A 14,182-nucleotide genomic window follows, 5' to 3' on the forward strand; every position below is an offset into this window, starting at 1 on the left:
GACAAATGGTCATAATATAAGGCAACTGCATTATACTGCTACACATGTGCATCCTGTGTCAGGACCATTGGAGTTATCTTTGAATATAAACACTGACAGAAAAATGCTTTTCAAAATAATCCCAATGTATCAGTTTTTTTTTTTTTTTTTGTATACAGATTGGGGCTATGTCTTAATACAACAAAGTGCCATCCTAAATAAACACACTAAATAAGCATATTAAATACCCTATTATGCAATATCGAGGTAACTTCCCATTGTGATCGGATCACAGAATAGTATAGGTAACAGATTTTTATGTTACACCTGGATGGAGTCAGGCTTTTAATATCTCACACGGTAAAATTACGCCCCCTGCTGGTGATTCATGAATCCATAGATAACGAAGCCATTAAATAAGACTGCACATTGTAACAACTATTAAGTTAGGTGGAATTTTACACATTTATCACGTTTATTGATGCAGCTCACAGATGTACAAAATAAGACAAAAACAAACTAAAAGCTTTAAAAAATATATGTCGGTACCACTCCGAACCACTAGGGGAGCTGTTTAACTTTCCTTTGGGATACTGTACAATTGTAATGACGTAGCGAAAAAAAAAAGAAAAAAAAAATGATAGAAATCTCAGAAAGCCATCGGCGGCTGCTTGAGTTTTTCCTTTTAGGTATGGGTAACTTAAACTGTCAAGTTCTTTCACGATTTCTACTAGCTTTTTTCTTAGTGTTTTACTGTATATCTGGGCTTTCGTTCGGAACGGAGCTGAGCGTTGTTACATGCGGATCAGTCATAAAACTGCTGAATATAAAGCACAATGTGAGACTACACTCTCACGATGTACGTTACGGATCTGGTGAGTCTACTCTCATTGTGCTATCACTAAAAATATATAAACAATCTCACAACAACATTATTGATAGTATAAACACGAAATAACCGGTTTCGAAGTTCAGAGGTTGACGGTGTCAATGTGGTATAACACAGTTCACACTGCCTCAGTGATGTATGAAGTCATTGTTGTACACGTAAAAAAAATAAAATATATAAAAAACGATATAGTTAAGCTCACCCGCTACGTCAATCAACATTTTTTAAGATTCAAGGACTTTGTAAAAATCTAATCAAATCTATTAATAGAGCAAATAAAAACTTAAAAGAACATCAGATGGTTTAAAACGACAGTATTTACTTTTTTTACTTGTGTCACGTTGTTCAGGTGCAGACTGACCTTGAAGATCCTTCATTATGCAGACAGCAAGAGCATCTTTGGGAAATATTATTTTTAATAATCCATTTAATTAAATAGCATCAATAAATGAATAAAACAAGTGATAAAGTATATCAATCTAGTTAGAAGAGTTTTAGTTTTTCCAGATTTTTATCCAAATCAATGGCCTATATAGACTGTTGTCCTTTGTATTAGCAAGTGAATTGTTTTTTATTTAGAATGTCTTTGACTTTCTTCTGACTGTTTGTGAGACAGGTAGCGGACAGCAGTCTGTAACAGGGGTTTCTGTGGTGGAGGACAGTAACAGCTACTGGACTGTCCGTGGGACAAGCGGTGCTTTGTGTAACCGTGGTACACCAGTAAAGTGTGGCCAGACAATCCGCCTCACTCATGTCAACACGGGCCGAAACCTGCACAGCCACTACTTCGCCTCCCCGCTGTCCTCTAACCAGGTGGGTTGGTGTGACAAGAACTAAAGGAAAAAGGAGTTTGGTTTCATGTGAAGCATTAAAAACAGAGCTCCCTGCAGAGATTGAGAAAGGATGTTTAAAGCCGATTATAAGAATGCATCAAAGATGTTCCCTGATTCACCAGCAACTAGACATGTTTAAGCCACTAAGAGATAAACAGCAGTAACTAATATATACTATCAGTTTAAATAAAAAGAGGATGCCTTCTACATGTAGTTAAACCCTGGACAGACATCTTGAGATGTGCCTGAGCTGACAGCAGCTGTTTCATTTGAGGAAATTTACCAGCTCTGGAAAAACAGCCTCAGGGCAGCAAAAACCTCCTACATTTTTATGGAAGGGTGAGAACACAGTTTACCCAACATGTGCGAAGGTTAGAGGATGAGCAATATGAGATGACAGATATTTGTCAGATGCCTGACATTTAGTTTTTTTTTTAATCCACACATTGACAGCTGCTCCTGCAGTGCAAGATGATTGTGGATGATGTTAACATCAATGAAAAAAACCCCACCACTATAGCGTAATATTCACTGCAGTCAGTAAGGATAAGGGTGCCAGCACAGCTCTCAATGAAGGCTGAATGTTAACCTAACATGCCTTTTGTTTTGTCGACTGCAATGGTCCTGCTTCATCTGCAGGAAACCTGTAAAAGACCAACTCATCACAAATGTTTTAGCACAAATATAAGTGGTATTTATATTTGGAGAATTAAAGAATTATTTAATCCCAAAGCTTTCACAAAAGCAATTTACCTCATTCTTCCCTTTACGAGCTGTGGCAAAAATAGAATAGAATAGAATAGAATAGAAGTACTTTATTCATCCCAAGCTGGGAAATTTAGGTGTTGCAGCGGTACAGTCATTTAGCAGTTGTGCTTCTTAAGGTAGCAAAAAAAATGAAAAACAGTATAAAAATTTCAATATTTACAAGACTTATACAATTAGGTATTTAGCTATACACAGTAAGAGTGAGAATAGCCAGCGAATAATATAGTCCAGTGCAATGATTAGTAGTGAAGATGAGGAGTTTAACTGTGCAAGGTTGATCCAGTCAGTGCAAAGATTCACCAGTTACAACAGTCACTCATATTGTTATCTCTGAGACCATGATGATGAGTTAAACAGTCTTATTGCGTGTGGCAGGAAAGATTTCCTGAAGCGGTCCTTGAGACAGCGAAGCTGTCTGAGCCTTTTGGAAAAGGAGCTCCGCTGTCTGTCCAGCACAGGGTGGAGAGGGTGGTCCGGGTTATCCAAGATAGATAACAGTTTGTTCAGTGTCCTCCTCTCCACCACTGCTTCTAAAGTGTCCTGTCTGCAGCCAATGACAGAGCCAGCCTTCCTGATCAGTTTGTTCAGTCTGTTGGTGTCACTGGCTGCAATGCTGCCCCCCCAGCAGACCACAGATGAAAACAGGGCACCGGCCACAACAGACTGGTAAAAGATTTCCAGCATCTTGCTGCACACGTTGAACGACCGCAGCTTCCTCAGGAAGTAGAGTCTGCTGCAGGCCTTCTTGTACACAGCTGTGCTGTTGGTCTTCCAGCTCAGTCTGTTATCAATAGTCACTCCCAGGTATTTATATTCCTCAACCGTGTCCACATCACTACCCAGGATGCAGAGGGGCTGTGGAGCTGATCCCTTCTTCCTGAAGTCTAACACCATCTCTTTGGTCTTGTCCACATTAAGCAGCAGGCGATTCTTACCCGCCCACTCCACAAATCCGTCCACCAGCCCCCTGTACTCCTCCTCCCGTCCACCACTTATACACCCAACAACTGCAGAGTCGTCAGAATATTTCTGAAGGTGACATGACTCTGAGTTGTACTGAAAGTCTGTGGTGTATAAGGTGAACAGGAATGGAGAGAGCACAGTGCCCTGCGGGGCTCCTACATCGCTCATCACCACATCAGACAGGACACCGCCCAGCCGGACAAACTGCGGCCTGTCTGTCAGGTAATCAGCGATCCAGGAGACAGAGGACCCGCCGACACCCATCAGCCGCAGCTTCCCACTCAGTAAAGAAGGCTGGATGGTGTTGAAGGCACTGGAGAAGTCAAAGAATGTGACTCTCACAATGCCTCCACTACCATCCAGGTGCGAGTGAGCTCGCTGCAGCAGATAGATGACAGCATCATCCACCCCCACACGTGGCCGGTAGGCAAACTGCAGAGGGTCGAGAGAAGGTTTCACCAGCGGCCTCAGGTGGGCCAACACCAGCCTCTCCAGCACCTTCATCACATGTGATGTAAGGGCAACTGGACGGTAATCACTGAGGCCAGATGGAGATGACTTCTTAGGAACAGGAACCAGGCAGGAGGTCTTCCAAAGTTGTGGCACCTTCTCCAGGCTGAGGCTCAGATTGAAGAGGTGCTGGAGAACTACAGACAGCTGGCTGGCACAGGTCCTCAGTATCCTGGGGCTGAGAGGATCCACACGCTTGGAGGTTGTTTATTCAGATTTTTTACTATGTAAAGACTTAAAATAGAGACGTGACACAAAACAATTGTCAAACATACTTTTGCAAAGAATTGCAAATGGGCAAAAGTTTTGTTTGATGCAGATCCAGTTGAACATATAAAGATGATGAAAGAAATGCCATGTGAAGGACCAGGGCAGGTGTTTCTACATTAATGCACAGATCTACATCTAAATTTTGCACACATTTCTCAATCCATCAGTCGAGAGGAGGTTTAGTGATGCTGAGGATACTTCAGTTTTCTGGAGTAAAGTTTATGCCTCAAAGAATTAAAGGTGACTCCATCTTTTCACCATTTCTGTCCTGTAATATAATCTGTCTGCATCCACAGGAGGTGAGTGCGTTTGGCGAGGAAGGAGAAGGGGATAACCTGGACGAGTGGACAGTTCAGTGTGGAGGATCTGTGTGGAAACGCGAGGAGGCCGTCCGCTTCCTTCACAAGGCCACTGATGCTCTACTGTCAGTAACTGGGGAGCAGTATGGGCGGCCAATCCACGGTCAGACGGAGGTTCATGCCATGTCAAGTCCCAGCCAACACAGCCTGTGGAAAGCCATGGAAGGCATCTTCATGAAGCCCAGCGAGAGCCCAGCTGGCAGCCGAACCTACGGTCACCCACACACAGAGTTCTGAACTTCACTTTCCTCCTCTGCTTCTGTCTCTTCTCATTTTCTTTTCTGCCTGCCTCTATCTCTAATTATATCTGTACCAGCCTCCACCTCCCCCATCAGTATTTTTCTCTTGACTTTTATGTGGAAACTTGAATCCTCAAAGATGCATCAGCTACATTCAGAAGGTTAGAAATATGTAAACTGTTTAATAAAATGTCCAACTAGGTACAAAAAGACATGGAGGTGTAAAAAAAAGTTCTCTGTTACAGCTTGTGGTTTTTTATTCCCAACAAGTGTGGATCTTCTTAGCTGTTTTCATGTATTATCATGCTGCAGCTGCGATGGCAGCGGCAGTTTGCAGAGCAATAAATTTACCATGCGAGTATTGTGCTGATTAGGACTAAAAAACATTGTTACACTTGTGCCTTTATTCTCCCTTAAAAGGTTTTGGGCGTTTACGTAGCAAGGTTTTGGAAATGTAAAAGTTTTTTTTTTTCTTCAAATAGTATTTAAATGCCACACACACACACACAAACAAGCAAGCAACGGTTAAAAAGTGTTTCATAGAAAAACTACTTTTCCATTAAAGTCAGTTTCAGTGTTGCATATCAAACAAGGGACATAGGAGCAGTATTATCAGTGAAGGCATGTTTCTTCTTTTAAATGTGCATTATCAAATTGGGTGCTGTTAACTCTCAGTGTATGATCAGTTTCCAAGTGGTGAGAGTGTTAAGTGTGTAATTTTCATGCTTTGTTCATGCAAATGTTTTCTAGACGTTTTTATGAGCATCAAACTGACAATGAGTACCTCATGATAAAGAATTTTTATGCATACCATTATCAGTGTGACTTCTTTATTGCATTTCAGGCAGGTTGGAATCACCGCATAAATTCCTTAATGTCACCCACAAAGATAAAAACTGATTGAGGGGTTTGCAAGTAGAACCAACGATTAATGTCCGACTGGACCATTACACTGAGCCTAATGACTTGTTTGTCCACTTAGTGGGATGTTTTGATTCATTATCTTTCTGTAAATGGGGCTCGGGTGCATCAGGTATGAGGCCATTCTCACTTCCATTTGACTTATGCTTCTTAATTATCACAGTTTGCAATGAGTACAGGATGCCCCAGTCTGACATGCACTGACAAATGGGTTAACTCACCTCAACCCATCGAGTTTAAAGCTGCACTTTGCAATGATGCAGTTGTGTGCAGGTACAGTATGTCACAGCAAACTGACTGACTGATGTTTATCTCAGAGCTGTCGGTGCCCAGAGGAACCCACGCTGTGTTGTTGTTCTATTTTCGAGGTGGATATTTAAAATGCCAACACAATGATTATAACAAGCGACAAGCACGATATTATAAATTCCTGATAATCGGTAAAAACATTTCTTCTCACCTGCTGATTGTAAAAGTACTTTCGGCTATTTCAGAAGCCCAACCATCCATCACAAGTTGACACAACAGCAATGCATTTCTATCAAAACAAGTTTTTATTGCATAAACATATATGGATATATATTTTTTTAGATTAAACAGATTAAACTTTGCATTTTTAAATACCCATTCAGTTGGTAACTATTGCTGTTTTCTTTCTCCATTGCTAAGCAGCATGCCGAGTTTGTATTATATATATATCTATATCTGTGTTTAGTTTAATCTCTATACAATCTACAACTGGTAAAAACATGTTTTGGTAAAAACAAATTTCAAAAACATGGAAATCATCAACAGATCTTGTCCTGTTAGAGATGTACAGTATAATCATGTAAACCTTAAAAGGGTTGATATAAGGGTTTTCCCCCTTACATGCAAGGATGTCTGAATGTCACAAGTATTAGAGAATTGTTAGGATGAAGTGATCTATGCTGGTTTCAAAAGGGTTATGATGCTAACAGGTAAATGTGGAAACATGGTCAATTAGTCAAACGTTGACGTGCTCAGAATATTAAAGACAAATGGACGTATGGGGATCAATGTAGCATACATTATACAGCAGTTTATACAGGACTATGATGCAATGAGAACATTTCATTTAAAAACTTAAGTGACTAAAACACAACATATTGGATTCAGTGTGCGTAACTGTCCACAGAGAGACTTACAGACTCCACCCTAGATGAAACGAAACAGATGAAGATAACATGACCTTGTATTTGCATATTTATGAAAATGCCCTCTTCTGCTCTCTGATTTGATTAATAGCTGGTAGAAACTATAAAAATGGCTATTATAGTATAAATTGGAAAGTCAAATATGTGACAGTACACTTACATTTAAACCAAGGCTTTGCCACCACAAAGAAAGAATAATTGGATTCCCTGTCTTTTAAAGACATGGAAGTCTAAACAACAACATGCACACTGATTTACAGTATTGTACAGTTTTGCTGTGATATTTGATCTTACAAAGCTATTTTTGTTTTAAACGAAAGCCCTCTGTCCTCTTTCTATTGTATGATTTGGCAAAGCCATACAATATACTCAATTACACAATAGTTATGTAGTTGTGTTTTTCTCCACCCGAGCAAAATGCAAGAATAAAAAAAAGAGAGAATTACTCCAAAGTTTTAATGGAAACATAGCAGTCTCCCTTCCAGTAATTTCTCAGGGGAGCACCATGTGATTTAGGGCTCCACACTTTTTTTTTTTGTTTTTTTTGTGACACATAATGTCACAGGAGTGATGAACAGACAGTGCTACATCTACAGAGGGATGGATGATTAGGTTGAAATGAGCTTATTAATAAGATATCTATTAATTTCACACAATTATCACATGTAAATGAATTCAAACAGTTCTTGTCACAGATATCCACTTGCTCCTTATGCGTGCTACTCGAAATGTATTTGCTTAGAATCCAATTTTGGAAAACCATTGCGGCTGTACAGCTGTAGTGTCAGCAGATAGCCAGTCATGATCGTCCAGTCTCACACCATCATAAAGGACATGGTAATCCTCAGATTTTATCTGTGATGTCAGTTTGCTCAGCCTTGAGTGGATCCTTTATAATAGAAGACAAGCACAACTCCAAACGCCTACTAAGTCTTTTCAAAACCTTGTCAACCCTGTAAGCCTTAGAAAATTGGATTGATTTCAAGTCTGAACAATATGAGATGGTATACGCTATGGCCCTCAATTAGTACCATGAGCACTGCTTTGGATAGCAAGGAATGTTTGGCCCAAACATGGCCCTCATCTGCAGGTTTCTTTGGCTCACATTTAGTCTTGAAAGACAGTGTTGACCCATTGTGGCTGCCTAAACTAAAATCTGTATTTCATTTGGGCCACAACTGTCCCTCACCATGTAACCTTAACCTATGTCAAAAGCAGCTCATGAAACATCTGGTCCACGTAACACTCGTCAATGCCATAACTGAGCCATTAGTCACAAAATTATACAAGATTAGGCCTAAATGAGTCTGCTGTCTGGAGTAGTAGCCAAGTTACAGTTTTCCATCCAATCCTGAGCAACACTGTATGTGTGGTGAAAAGAAATATTCCAGGTTTTATCAAAAATGGTGACTCATCACTGATACACTACAAACTAAGCTTGCAACATTGGCACAAGACATGTCAAGGCTCAGATTAAGTAGTGCTCTCATTCGTACTTACTTTCAAACGTATTTAACTGCAGTTCTCACTTTGCCCACTAGAGGGAAACCTTTTCCTAGCAACATGTCACAGCTCTACATTATATCCCTGATGTAACTCACTAGTTGCTTTTTCATACATTCTGCTGTTGAAATAAGCTATATATTACCCAAACTAACTAGTCCCACATATGTGATGAAATCTATAGGGAACTGGGGTACATGGCAGTGTATATACTGGCATGCTTTTGTGTGGTTGGCCCACAGCCAGGCAGTATTATAATGAGATGCTGAGTTGAAGCCTTTTTCTCTCAGCACATAACTAGGAAAAGAAAAAAAAAAAAGAAAAAAGATGTCAGTCTGGCCTTTTATTTTAATTTTTAAGCTTGTCATATTTCACACATCTCAGGCAGTCTGAGTAAATTATATATGTGGCCAGCACTCTTTTATGCACCACTTGTATGTGAAATGACCAGTCAGTCAACACTAAAGAGTGGTGACGGCAGGACAGCAATGATTCTTAAGTGGTCCCTAACTGTTTATTGAGTTGTGCTTATTGTAGACATACAAAGATTTTATGTTTACCATGATAAGTAGACTGAGCTGGGATACAAATGCTTCACACAGTGGGATGCTGATACATTGGCTACAAAAAATGTGAAGAATTTATGATGCATTTAAATGCTGTGGCCAATATTCAGTGCTCACAATCACTCAGTTCACATTCAATGACCCTCTGGAGGGCTAATATGCAGTTATCTGTAATATTCAATATTAGTTTTTGAAAACTAAGAATGGCTCAAAGCACCTGATAAACATTTTCGGTAATTAGAAAATCAAGTTTAAAGGGTGGTTTTGGTCTCAAGAACAGCAAAATAAAACCTTTTTTATTATCATGACTTCTATAAATCCATAATCCTTTTGCAGTTCATGTTCCTTATGGCCAGCAAGTCCAGTAACTCTACTTGGTGACATCTTCATTGCAAAACAAACATACCTCTTCACATATCACGCACACTGTCTATTTTATAAATCAAGTTCAAATGAAAACAAGTCAACAGATTGTTTAGAGAAGTGCTTGGTTTTGCGTCTGGTCCAGCTTTGGCTGCAAAGACAAAATGTGAGGTCATGGCTGTTCTGTCCACTCCCCATTCTCACAGTGCAATTGGTTTACTCCATGCCGTTCCGCAGCATCTGGTTGGCTGCGATAAGCATGACACTGATGATGAAAGCCATGGCAAAGGCGCAGATCAGGCTTTTCCTGACACACGTCTGCCGATTCTTCTTCTTAGGATGGACTGAGAGGAGAGAAGTAATGGAAGTTACAGGCAATACAAGTATTCTGTTAACACGTGGTTTAACTTTTCATTTCTTTGACACTCGTCCGTGAACTTTAGGAAACTATTAAAATTGTTCTGTCTGCATAAATGTAAGCTGAAACATGACCAGATATGAACAAAAGTCCTAAAGGTAGCCAAAGAACCCAATTATTGATAATATGAATCAATGATAAGCAATCTTTAATTACCTAAAGAATATAAAATTCAAGAATTAACAGTTTAAATGATAGTGAAATAAAAATAAAATGTTTTTAAACAAAATGATTATGTGAGATTACAGTTATGTGAGAGAGCATCCTTCTGAATGAACAAAGGAGGTTTTTCAGTTGTGTTCAGTAAGTTACACAACCTTAAAATAAATACAACAATTTTTTAAGAATCTGAATATAATTCAGATTCTTAAAAAACAAAACTGGGGAACAATTTTAGCTTGTTGTTCCTCAAAAAAAAATAAATAAAAAAATAAATACTGTAAAGATTTTAGAATATTACATAATATAGAGTACACACTCATCAACATATTCTGAGGATCTGGACACGTCTGTGCAGAAGAAACATGGCTAAAAATCTGTATGTGATGCTTCTGATCTTCAGGCCATCAAGAAGCACTGCATCAAAAACAGACATAATTCTGTCATGGAAATCACTGCATGGGCTCAGGAACACTTCCAAAAATCACTGTCTGTGAACGCGGTTTCACTGCCTCTTCCACTAATGCTGGTTAAAGCTTTATCATGCAAAGAAGAAGCCAAATGTGAACATGATCCAGAAACACGTCGTCTTCTCAGGATCAACGCTTATTCAAAACACAATGAGCTAAAGTGGAACGCTCTTCATTGGTTGGATAAATGAAAAATTAAAATTTCTTTTAGAAGTGATTGATTTCACATTCTCAGGACCAAAGAAAATAAGGGCTTGTTCTGAAAGATACGTTTAAAAGCCTGCATGGTCTGTTGAGGGTATGAGGATACATCACTGTCTATGAAATGGACAAGTTGCACATTTGTATGCTGAAGGTATATACGAGTTTTAGAGCATGTGCCCATCCACATGACTTGCATATTTAAGCATCTGACAGTCATAAAGTCTGAGTGCAGGACTGTCCGGTCCAGATGTTTCACCATTTAATGCATAAAGCATAAAATGCAGCAAATTTAAGACTATCTAAAATCTTTTATAAATATAGTAAATTGCCATGAAGGAAATTTTATATTCTTTCATGGTATTTGCAAATAATTGCAATTTTTATTGACATTTTATATAGCACTGGGTTATAACACAGGGTCATTTTCCTTTTTCTCATCTATTTAAATATTTTCTTTTCATCCTCCATTAGGACTTGTGTTAAAATATCTGATGTTTTAGGTGATATTTGTGCAGAAATTTGAGAAAAATTTCAAGGCTGCACAAACCTTTGAGCTCTACTGTAAAACAGTACTGCTCACTACACCACAGTGAAAACTGTGATATGCAGTCAAGTGCTCAGGAACAAACACACTGAATTCAGATTGTTCAAATCAAACTAAAACATGTAATTAATACTCTGCAGAATAAAAGACACAGTTTCTATTTCTCTTCTGTTTCAGCTTGTTAACATTTCAGATTTTTAAATTTTTGCCTGATTTCCCAGGAAAGCATGTTATTTCACTGAAACTAATACAATTGTGTAGCTTATTTCTATGACCCAGATTACGAATTGTCTCAAAAGTAAAAAAAAGGATGAATTCATGAGAGACAGAGTTGTTGTAAACTTATATTGTTGCAGCAGAATCAAAGATGAGTTATGAGTTTTGCTCTGCAGACTATCTATTTAGGTTGAGAGGACTTCTTTCCCCAAGGACATTGTCTCACAGTTATTGAAAGAAGAAGATGAGTAGAGACAGATGTGTTCTCCACCAGGCCTTGCAGTCAGAGTGACAACCAAAAGTTTCCTCACTGTCGAGTCTCCTTGTCTCAAACAGTTAAAATCACATGCTGCATCAATAAATCAGAGTCAGAGCTTTGACTTGTGAATCTAAGAGGGACTGTAAAAGGCACCGAGGTCCCAGCAGGCAAACAGGCTGGGAAAGAAGCAGGCATGAAAGAGGGAAAACAAGGATTTGGGATGGAGGGAGACATCTGCTCTGTTTGAGGATGGCTATATTCATCCCTTCTTTATCCTCCCCTTGCTTCCATCACTTCTTTCTGCTTTTTAATACTCTTCGTTTTCCTATCCCTAACTCCACAGTACAGCCTTCCCTCAACACCAAAAACTTTGTGAAAGAGAGTGTCAAGCCAGCAGTTGCCTGATCCCTTCTTTAGCTTCTTATTTCCTCCTTTACTGCCTCTTCTCCTCCATTTCCCACCAGAACTTGCTTTATAGGCCTCACTGAGACATTAGGCCAGTACCCAGTGGATTCATTAAGACTTCCAAGGTTTTTTTTTTTAGAGTGTTTGATCTGTCTTTACCTTTCTCCTAGTCTGACATGATGTACATTTCACAGCAGGTAGCCAATTTTAACTTTGAGCCATAGATAACAGAGCATCAGACTCAGGTTTTTGTTTTCAGTCTTCATCATAAAGCCTATTGACTTCAAAAACGTCACTTGCATGGTCAGTCTTCACATTCCTCAGTTTGAAATTTAAAAGAATTCACAAATGACCTTGAAATTAAGACATTTTTATCTTTTGTTTACATTCTTCTTGACAGTCTTAACATTTCCTTTCATATTTAGTAGTAGTTGTTGTACTATAGTCCCACATTTCTTTATATGGATTTATTATCCTATTTCTTTCTCTTTAGATTTCCAAATTTATTTTCCTGATCTACAGAGTTATTTTCTGTATCTCTAAGTCCTGCTATATGACAGAACATGTAGGTCTTTTTTTTTTTTAATAGGCTGGACAGAGGCTATTTGTTTGGTCCCGCCTCTAACAATTAATTACCAATGATACATCTGTCCTGTTAGTGCTATTTTCAGTGAATGTAAAAGTTGGTAAGGGGGTTTCCATGATAGATATAATTTATATTTTGAACACCATTAATTATTGTTTTAATGAAAGCAATCTACACAGCAAGATGATGGCTTTATTTATTGTGACAAAGCTCTGATTGGTCAATTAGTTCACATTTAAAAGTCACCAGGGATAATTCAGAGAAAACTGATGAATCTCCTTCTGCTTCAACTATTTTTGCTGTGCTAATTGATGTGACTGATTTTATAGATCTTCTCATCAACTTCAGCTGTCCTGTATCCATGATAATACACCTTGATAAGCACAACATAAGTCGTTACTTTAATTAATTCTGAATATTAATGCTATGTATTGCTTTCTATCCTTATACAACAAGTATTAACAACAACATTTTCATTAGAAGAGCTGCCTTACCTCCCTCATACTCAGGGCAGTTCCCTGAGGTTTCATTGAGGCTCTCCTCCTCGGTGATGATGATATTCTCTATGTCCTTCATTGTCAGGTGGTCTCGGAAAGCGTGGAAAAGCACCTGTTTGAGCTCGTCCAGAGACAGCTGCTGCATGTCAAACTGCAGGGGTACACAGTGATCAATGTAGAGACACAGTCATCAGCAAAACTTCCTTCAATTAAACATGGAAGATAAGAACCATGCTTTAAACGTACAAGCTGTAAGTAATGATGATATTAATATGTACTCTTGTGGGTTGTGTACAAATATATATAAAAGTAGGAACAGTGCCAGCTGTAATGTAAAGCATCCCCGGTGCAATTCATAGGTGCCAGCATCAGTATGCAATCCTGATTGTGTGTGTAGGTGTGTGCATTGATATAGGTGAATTAATATATGTGAGCACAATCAGTTTAATGGCTTTATCAATTAATATGGAAATGCTGGCCCATTTAGGTCCTTGTGGGTGGTTGGATGTACGTGTTCATGTTTGAAATGATTTATGAGGCTGTCACCAGTTTCTGACAGCAAACCTTACTCTTCACTTCTTTCTTTTTCTCTGTCTTCCTTTCCAAAAAAACTCATGTCCTCCTTGCACCCCTTTGCTGATCTTATCTTAAATCTGCAGATACATATGCAGCAAACATTCTCATAGCCACTAGCATGTCTAGATTATTTACATCACTGACATACTCAAATACAATCAGTCGCTTGGTTTAGCACAACAGATGGACTCACTGAGGCAGGCATGGCAGAGAGGCAGAAAATAAGGGGCTGATAGACAGAAGAAGGGAAGGGGAATGTATGACGAGGTTCAAGAAGAAGCCGACAAATGAAGCAGTGGGAGACAGATGAAGAAAACAGAGCGGGCAGACAACGCTGGTAGAGATGTAAATAAGAGAAGATGGTCATTTAATCCTGAAAATGACTTACAAAATGCTCATGAAATCTATGAAAACCAGCCGATGCTGCTTTAAAGGTTCGCTATTTCTGCAAAGACAGCAACAATTCTATGTTACAAAACCAGCTACAAAATGGACAGCCACACTGTGAAG

General features: G+C 38.9%; 2 protein-coding genes across 4 annotated transcripts in view; one reads left to right on the top strand and one right to left on the bottom strand.

Moving 5' to 3' along the window:
- Positions 1 to 602: 602 nt before the first annotated feature.
- sdf2 (stromal cell-derived factor 2) lies at positions 603 to 5,618 on the top strand. Its single transcript, XM_042007735.1, has 3 exons — positions 603 to 854; positions 1,485 to 1,681; positions 4,509 to 5,618. The coding sequence occupies exons 1-3, from the start codon at positions 617 to 619 to the stop codon at positions 4,806 to 4,808; spliced, it is 735 nt and encodes a 244-aa protein (XP_041863669.1). The 5' UTR covers positions 603 to 616; the 3' UTR covers positions 4,809 to 5,618.
- Positions 5,619 to 8,095: 2,477 nt separating this feature from the next.
- The window catches only part of LOC121653943 (calcium-binding protein 8-like), a 29,465-nt gene continuing 23,378 nt past the window's right edge, over positions 8,096 to 14,182 (bottom strand). For 2 of the 3 annotated variants that reach the window (XM_042007738.1, XM_042007736.1), the window contains exons 5-6: positions 13,094 to 13,247; positions 8,694 to 9,682 (exon numbers count right to left, since the gene is read on the bottom strand). In XM_042007738.1, the coding sequence (XP_041863672.1) occupies positions 9,555 to 9,682; positions 13,094 to 13,247 (282 nt within the window). In that variant the 3' untranslated portion in view covers positions 8,694 to 9,554. Of the gene's footprint in view, positions 9,683 to 13,093; positions 13,248 to 14,182 lie in introns of all 3 variants that reach the window. The other variant, XM_042007737.1, reaches the window with a different exon arrangement.

This window comes from Melanotaenia boesemani, chromosome 15 (assembly GCF_017639745.1).
Source record: "Melanotaenia boesemani isolate fMelBoe1 chromosome 15, fMelBoe1.pri, whole genome shotgun sequence".
In the NCBI taxonomy this organism is placed as follows: Eukaryota; Metazoa; Chordata; class Actinopteri; order Atheriniformes; family Melanotaeniidae; genus Melanotaenia; species Melanotaenia boesemani.